General features: G+C 30.7%; 1 protein-coding gene across 1 annotated transcript; it reads left to right on the forward strand.

Moving 5' to 3' along the window:
- The first annotated feature begins 1,590 nt into the window (after window positions 1-1,590).
- LOC110702882 lies at window positions 1,591-8,200 on the forward strand. The gene is made up of 2 exons (XM_021880629.1): window positions 1,591-1,737; window positions 7,112-8,200. Exon 2 carries the CDS (start codon window positions 7,134-7,136, stop codon window positions 7,659-7,661), a length of 528 nt encoding a protein of 175 aa, XP_021736321.1. The 5' UTR covers window positions 1,591-1,737; window positions 7,112-7,133; the 3' UTR covers window positions 7,662-8,200.
- Window positions 8,201-8,524: the final 324 nt, after the last annotated feature.

An 8,524-nucleotide genomic window follows, 5' to 3' on the forward strand; every position in this document is an offset into this window, starting at 1 on the left:
TTACTAGTTAAAACTCGTGCCACGTACGATTATTACTAAAACTTTATTTATTATTAACCTAAAAATAATTCACACTCCCTCCATTCTAATAATATAATTATATATATTTGATAGTAAATTCAATTCATTAATATAAAACTTAGATGTTGCATGGTGCTTCAAAAAATTATAATGAATAAGGTATGTTCTCACATTATTTTCACTTATTTCTTGTTTAATAAGTTCAGTTCAGAAAAAATAAGTTCTGCTAAGAGTTACCTAAGAACAACTAAAATAAATTTTAATAAGTCCTAATAAGTTTAGATAAAATAAAAAAAGTTCAGTTAAGCTCAGATACAATGAAAAAAATAAAAAAAAACAAAAAAATCTAAAAACGTAAGAAATTTTATTTTATTTTTTTTAAAAAAAGGATAATTGAACACACATACTACCTTTAGTTAGTTTTACATTGACTTTAAAAAAATTAAATTTAGATATATAAATAAATAGCATATAATTTATACATATATTATAATAAGGGCATTAAGGTTAATAATGTATGATACTCTCTCCATTTCTATTTAGTAAATACACTTTGATCGGCATATTATTAGACAATAATATGATTGCCTTTTAATTTTAAATCTAGTGAGTAGTAGGGATTTATTTTTATATAAAATTTTATACTTGGTGGATATTTTTATATCAAATGTAATTTTTTTTTCTTTTTTTTTTGACAAAGATTAAATGTAAAAATATTGAAATACTTAAATAAATAATTTTTATGCATTTTTATTAATACTAGGAAAAATACCCACATCACCTATAATTTATACTCGTAATTTCTTTGATTGATTTGTTAAGATTACATATTATGTCATTTTTCAAAAACAAGTGCACTATTAGTAAAGTACTAAAGTTAAAGATAGTTAGTTGCAACTTCGAGACTTCGTGTAATATTAGTGTTTATTTTTATAACGAACTCATCGATAACTTTCAATGTAAATTAATAGGAAAAAAATGAGTCAAATGTCGTGTCTATTTTAATATTATGTATACAGATTAAAATATCAAAAATAAAATTTATTGTGTCTGTTTTAATATTATAGATACATGGTCAATTTGACAATAAAGCATTGAGTTAAATAAATATTTGTATGGCTAATATCGTATGGATATTTATCAATGAATTGATTTATGTACAGTAATAATTTATTTAGTTATTTGAAAAAAATGGTTAACATGTCCTATTAATATTATATGTTTTAGGTTGTCAATGAATAAAGACACAAATCTTTAAATAAACATATGTCAATATAATGTGAAAATCATTGCTATATAAGTTGTCAATGAATAAAGATATAAAAATAATAATAAAGTAAGATTTTTTTATTTTTTTTTTATAAATGATTTTTAGAGGGAGAAAATAGCCCCGTGTTATTTTTTTATGTCTAGTTTAGTATTATGTTATTATATGTTATTGATTTCCAATTTCAAACCGCTATAGAGTTCGTTAAGCCCCATTAGGCCATTAAGAATAATTGGACAATTCTATAAAGACCCCCCATTTAATAATTGGACGGATCTGATCCAGTTATAATTGGGGCGGGTCAGAGCTTTTAATGGGGCTCCAACCCATTGAATTGCTCTAATTGTCAATAAGGGAAAAAAAAAAAACTTGTCTTTCAGTTCTCCATTGAAGCGCACTTCACGTTCTCCATTGAAATACTTGTATCTCCCATTGAAGCAGCTTCTGAGGTAAGTTGTTGTTTCTCTTTTGTAATCATCATATCAATTGCACAATCTAGGTTCATCTTTGATTTGATTTAATCTAATTGTCAGTGCAGTAGGTTTAGGGTTCGAAAATCTGAATTATTGGTTCTAGTTACTAAGATTATGAAAGATCATAACCAGCGATTATGTTGTTAGAAAAGAAAATTATGAGCTTAATTGATAATTGAATCAAATACCCCTAATTATTCGATAATTGAATCAAATTTGGTTGCTATTCTTGCTAATGTATTGCAGAACCTTTAATGTTAGGATTGAACTATGATATTAGACCTCTTCTCCTGGCTCAGGGACGGGCCTGGTCTTTACGATTACGTATAGTCAATTGGCAGACATGATAAAAGAAACGTGACAACTAAAATAAGCGGAGGTAGTATGTGAAAGGAGAGAGTGAGATTTATTTGATCGAATGCGAAAGAGTGTGAAGTTCTAACTTTGCAGTGAAATGAGGGATGTATAAAAATAGTAAAGGGGTCATTAATCTAGGACAGGTGACATAGAAAAGCCTACAAATTAATTTGGAACAAAAGGAGTAATATTATTTGAATTACATAAGCTGTGAGTATTATGATTGCAGTTGTAGTATATTTTTTTTTTTCTCCAAATTTCTTTCTAAGCCCTTAACTAATTTTGGTTTAGGCCTCATCTTCTGTGCATCGATGAAGTGGAACCCCTTTTACTTGGATTTGAATTCATCCTATCTTTGCCTCGAATCTTCCTGTTTTTTTGTTGTTGTGAGGTGTTGTTTCAATGGTTTACAATGTTTAGTTATTTTCTGTTTTTGGTTTTGTAAGTCAGTGGAGTTTGATTGATTTGATGTAATAAGCTAACTAGGTCTTTTGGGTTTCGAAATTAGTGTGTAATGCACCCCTTGTTTAAAGTTAGTTTTGATATTGTGACTGCTATTTTTTTTTATTTTATTTTTTTGGATGTTGGGGTGTGGAGGGAATGAGGTTTTGAGGTGAGGGGAGAACGAGGGGATGATTGTTGTACGCCGTTGGAAGTAGGGGATCATTTAGTTTCTTTTCATCACTCTAATATGTTGCTCCTCAGGCTGTGTTAATTTGTGCTTGTTCATTAAGGGTTAAGGTTCTTTTCATGTAGTAGACATGTTAGCTTTTTGTTTAGAAACTAATTTTAAGCCCATGCAATGCACGTTTTTTTTTTATATATTTATTTATTTATTTATTTTTTTATAATTTTTAACATGCTCCTACTTTTTTATTTTTTGCAATTCAAGTTAATTAGGTTCCAATAATTTATAATCCTTGATTAATTATAATTATTCGATCTTAAATACTTTTATTTGCCATTGCTTTTCTAAGGTGCATAAATGTCAACAGAATTCTAAATATTTCAAATTCTACATGAAAGATCGTGTGTCATCACTTGATGAGGGATTGAAGTACTTTTAAAATTTTGCTTGAGTCAAATTGATAAAACACTATGTTTAATTTTGGGAAGTGGGAACACATACATTGTGTGCAAGAGCGAAGTTGTGATCTCAGTAATTAATTATTTGCTACAGAGTAGTACTTTATTTTTTTGCAACAATCCGAAAAGAAAAATGTGAAGAATATTTGTTTTAAAGTTGTACTTTTACATGTGACAACCAATGTTTGATAGGCACGAAATGAAAATTAGCATTACAATTTGACATAGATAGCAAAAACTTGAAATTGATGTATCAAAAATGCATTACAATATGACAAAGGAAGCAAACTCTTGACCTGATGTATTGTTAACCTGCAACAATTGTGAATTCATTAGGATTAAAAAGACAATAATAACGATTTAGCTAATGGTACTAAAGTTTAACCAATTAAGAAGAAAACATTTGTTTTTGTAACTAAAATTAAGCCAAAAATTTCGATGTGCAATACACCATCCTTGCATAATAATATCAAACCCACAATGTGCAAGAAAATGTTGTAGACGAAAGTAAAATTGTAATAATGGTCAACTTTTTTGAAGAAATTGTTAATAAGGATTTGTTGCCAACCATGCCATAATAATGCTAGGGAAAGTAAAATTAATCCAAAATTCACGATGTGCAATACACCATCCTCTCATAATGATGCTAGTATTGCCCGTGCAATGCACGGGTTAAATTTATTGGTGAATAGTTTATATTAAGGGTTGCTCTATTATTGCTGTATTGTATATTGAGATTGCTCTTAGAATGGATTTAGACCAAAATATGCATGTAAATACGAAGAAGCACAAATTGTTTCATATGGGGTAATAGTATGTTCCCCTTACAGTGCATCTTTCTCATACTCTCTCAACATGAACAATCATTTTCTCTACATGAACCATGATAAGATTGTGCGAATACATTAAGTGATCTTCTAGGGAAATTTATTAGTTGAAACTAAATAAACTAATCACAAGATAAATGTATTAAGAAATTCAATCGTGAAAAACAATGAAACCAAACAAATCAATATCCTTCAATCCAATACATCGTACAAAGTATAATTTAATCAAATTTTAGTTATACAAAAAAAAAGTTAGATGAAAACCAATGATGATTAACAAATCCATGAAATTATCCATATCTTTGGAAATAATTGATTGAAACTTGATAATCTTACTAATAATTAACAATAAATCAACATGCAAGAGAGAAAATTAATTGAAAATTATACGGAGTAATAGACTTGGTCATTTTCTAAAAAGATAAAATATGAAATGCAAGGAAGAAAAATTTAAAATAAATGACAAAAAAAAAATGATATAGAATAATATTTTAGAAGATTATATTAATTGGCCATAAATATCATCATAAATTGCATCAGTTTCTTCCAACATAATTCAAAAAAACCAAAATTTTTAAATCAATAAAATTAAGACTAATTACACAATTAACATATGAATATGCATTCAAAAAATCATCATTACCAAATAAAATATGAAGAAACATACCTTTTCCTCATACTAATCACAGAAATGGCAAAATATTTTTTCTTATTTTATTTCCTTGCATTTCTTTTAAGGAGTCGGTTGGGAATCTTAAACTGAAGTGAAATGATAACTATTGAATGTGTTGTATAGGCTAAAATTTTGACAAAGAAGTTGAATAGAAATAATAGAATTATTGAAGAGGAAGAGGAAGGGAAAGAGAAAGGAGAGAGGAAGAGGCAAATGGGATAGGAAGTTCCAAATTTTTTTTTTCTTTTTTTTTTTTTTTGAAACCTCCGGCAATAGGAAGTTCCAAATTGGAAAATGAGGATTATTGTTTGGAATGGAAATTGGAAATCAATACTATGTAGTACTCCATACTATAAAAAAAATAAAAAATAAAAAATAAAACTGAAAACGAAGTTATGTCTTTTTTAAAAAAAATTAATAATTTTTTTAAAAAAATAAAATCTTAAAGAAAAGGCCACGTGGCACTCTAAAATTCTTGTAAATGTTCCTGTTTTAAAATAGTATATAGATTTTGTTAGGTATTTTTTATGTTTGGGTTTCTCAGTTGGCCGTAGAACCTGTGGGCTTTTGATCTCTCCAGTTTTATCTTGTGCTCTTTTTCAGGTTGTGTTTTTGGTTCTTGTTCATTGGTGATTGAGGTCCTGTTCATGTCGTAGCATGTTAGCTCTTTGTTTAGAGATTGTCTAGTGTTTTTTTTTTTTTTTTTTTTTTTTTTTTTTTTTTTTTTTTTTTTTTTAATACTTTATTTTATGGTTTGGTTTCTTAGTTTGCTCTAGAACCTGTGGGCTTTTGATCTTCTGCGTTTTGTCTTGTGATTTTGCTCGATTATCCTATTACAGTTATGCACATATTTTTTATAATTGGGCTCATAGTAATGTAATGTTCATTTTCTATTTGGCCGTTCAAAGTTCATTGGTGTTGGGAGAATTTGATAGTCTCCTGGGTTGTTGGGAGTTTATGTCGATGACTACACGGAATAATCAAATTTGGTTCATGTTAGCCGACCCCACTTATGGGATTAAGGCTTTGATTGATTGATTGATTGATTGACTGGGTTGTTGGGAGTTCTTTCCTTTTGTGATTCAATGTTTGGTGTTATATGCTGACACAATTTTTTATTTTGCTGCTGTGTCTCATTTCTTGACTGGTTTCTGACTTTTCTTTGCTGCATCTCTTTAATCAATCCCTTTCCTCTTTTTTCTTTCTTTGAAACAGCAACTTTTTAGTTTGTGATAAATTGTGACTCACTGATTTGTGACTTTGGGGACCAGTGACTTATATTCAGCATGGGCTTGTTAGGCTGTGACTTCATTTTGGTGTTGGACTGTTACTAGTAATGCTTTATTGTTTTGTCAAACATGTGACAATGTTTGACTGGTTTGTTGAATTGCCTATTTAGTGTTTTTAAGAATAGGCATTTTCACATTTTCCCAACCCCATGTATGTGCTAGCTAGGTTTGCATTATGATAAGAAGGGTTAGTGTTTCCTTGGGTTCAACTTCATTGACCATAGGAGTTACGTTGAACCTCAAATTGATCCATTACAAGCTGTTATCCTATGATGCACAACTCAGCTGAATTGCTCACTCTTTAATTTATACTTTGTATTGTTTGTTTTGTTAGAATTATGTATCTTCTTATATAGAAATTAACAACATACAAAGGTGGCTGAGCCCAAGCTTGAACTTTTTTTTACTTTACCAAGCTGAGCGCATTCCTGCCACTTTTTTCATTTACAGTCCCCTAGTTACGTCTTAACTATGTTGCTTAGACTCAGATTTGGCTTTGTGTCCGATACGGTATTGGATCCTCCAGCATGCTAGATTTTATAAAATCCTATGTAAGGCCACTATATATATGTGTATTGTGTCGTGTTGAATTGTCAGAGTATCTGACACACGACACTTGATAACCTACATACAACCCAATGTGTAACATATCTTTCTAACATCACCATCTCTTTTTGTAAAATCATTGTTTGATTATCACCAATGTGTTTAATCATTGTTTGATTATTGTAAAGCATCCTAATAGCTGAAAACTCCATCTATTTATGGCTTCAAATGGAATAATGTGTTTGGTTTACCCTTTATCTTTTCTTTGCTATCCAAGTGGAAACAAAGTAACACGAGTCCTGCATCTATCACTTAATGTCTTTTTATGTAGATGTAATATTTTCTTGGGCCTGGAGTGGTGTTGAGTATGAAGTTTAGGGATTATGTGGTTGTGTATATAGCTTAGGACAGTCTGGGAATTTTGTAGGATATCTGGAATTTAAATAAGCCCATTGTTAACCTCGTTTATAGTGCACTTGCTAATTTATCTAATAGCTGCAAGCCTGTAAGAGTTGCATATAATTTTTGCTGCATTCTTGATCGGGATGGGTTTTCTGAACAAATGGTTTCAGGTTGTCTAGTGGTGCTGCCTTAATGGGTGACAGTATTACAGTCAGTCATAACCTGATACTTCAGCTAGTAGATGGTGATGACAAGTCAAAGAAAAAACCTAAGAAAAGTAAGCCAAAGGTACCTAGGGAGTCTCAGCAGTCACAGAAGAAAGTACCCCAGAAGCAGCTTCCTGACGAGCCTAAAGCTCAAAAAGACACTCCTTCCGCTGGTTGGCCTCTTCAACCCCCATTCTTTTTGCCTGTGCCTCCATCCCCAAATCCAGAGCTAGAAGCTGTTCGATCTGTTTTAAAGGAGAGTGAAGCTGTTTTGGAGAAAATGCAGAAACATGAGGAGAACATGCTGAAAGAAGTGACACAGAGATCAAAGGAACTACATGAGAAAGAATTCAAGCTTCCTCAGCAGAAATCTATTGTCTGTCAGTCTGAGAGAGATGCATGCACAGCATGTTACAAAGAACACACTGCAGAATCGCTCAAATGCGCAAGTGTGGTCCAAAGGTATCAAGACTGCGTACGAAGAGCAAAAAACCTTGGAAAATTGCTTGGGTGATTGTTACATTTTTTAGGACATCTGCATCTCAGGTTTGATGTAAATGTAATTTGACAAAATTGTTACCTATCATGCCATAATAAGATGTCAGTTTTGTACTTAATTTTGACTACTTGGGACTCGATTCAACATTTTGCCCCACAGAATCGTCAAAACGTTTACAGTCGGGTCAGCTATAAATGGCTAAACATCGTACTTGCTGGTGTGGATCAAAAAGGGATTTTTTTTTGAGGTTTGCCTTAATGATTTATTTAACACACTAATGTTTGAGTTTTTTGTCCTGTATTTTGTCCACTTTCCTGGCTTGCATGGTTTCAAGATGTCTGAAGGGCTGTGCAGCAAGAGGTTATAACAGTGAATTGGAATGCTGGGAGAGTAGGGGAAATTGTTAAGAGTGCCCGTCTTTGTGGAACTTTTATCGTTTTATGGTCTTGTTTGTTTTATTAGGCTGCATTGTATCTAAATTTCCTGCAACATTGCTACTCAATGTTTTATTGATATGAAAAGGGGAAATATTAATCCCAATAATTTCCATTGTCTTTTCTAATTGATCCAAATTTTTAATTTAAATAATAGGTTATTTTTTCTCAAGCACCACAATGAGGGTTAATACTTTTTCTTGGATCCTTTAATGTTATGGTTAAATGTCCTTTATGGAGATATGAAAAAATTATTTAACTTACTTATAAAACATTCATTTTGAGTATCATTAAAAAAATTTTTGTTTTATTACAAAGGATTTCAAAGGGATCACAAGAAAGTTTTTAGATTTTAGATACTTCGTATCATACTTAATTGTTGTGTGTTGTGTGTGATATCTCTGAGATTACGCGAGAATTTTTAGTGCCTTGTTTGAAAAGTGT

The sequence above is a fragment of the Chenopodium quinoa genome, unplaced genomic scaffold (genome assembly GCF_001683475.1).
Source record: "Chenopodium quinoa cultivar QQ74 unplaced genomic scaffold, ASM168347v1, whole genome shotgun sequence".
Classification (NCBI taxonomy): Eukaryota; Viridiplantae; Streptophyta; class Magnoliopsida; order Caryophyllales; family Amaranthaceae; genus Chenopodium; species Chenopodium quinoa.

Excerpts from the sequence above, each read along its gene's own strand:
- LOC110702882 (XM_021880629.1), top strand. The coding sequence starts at position 7,134 with ATGGGTGACAGTATTACAGTCAGTCATAACCTGATACTTCAGCTAGTA.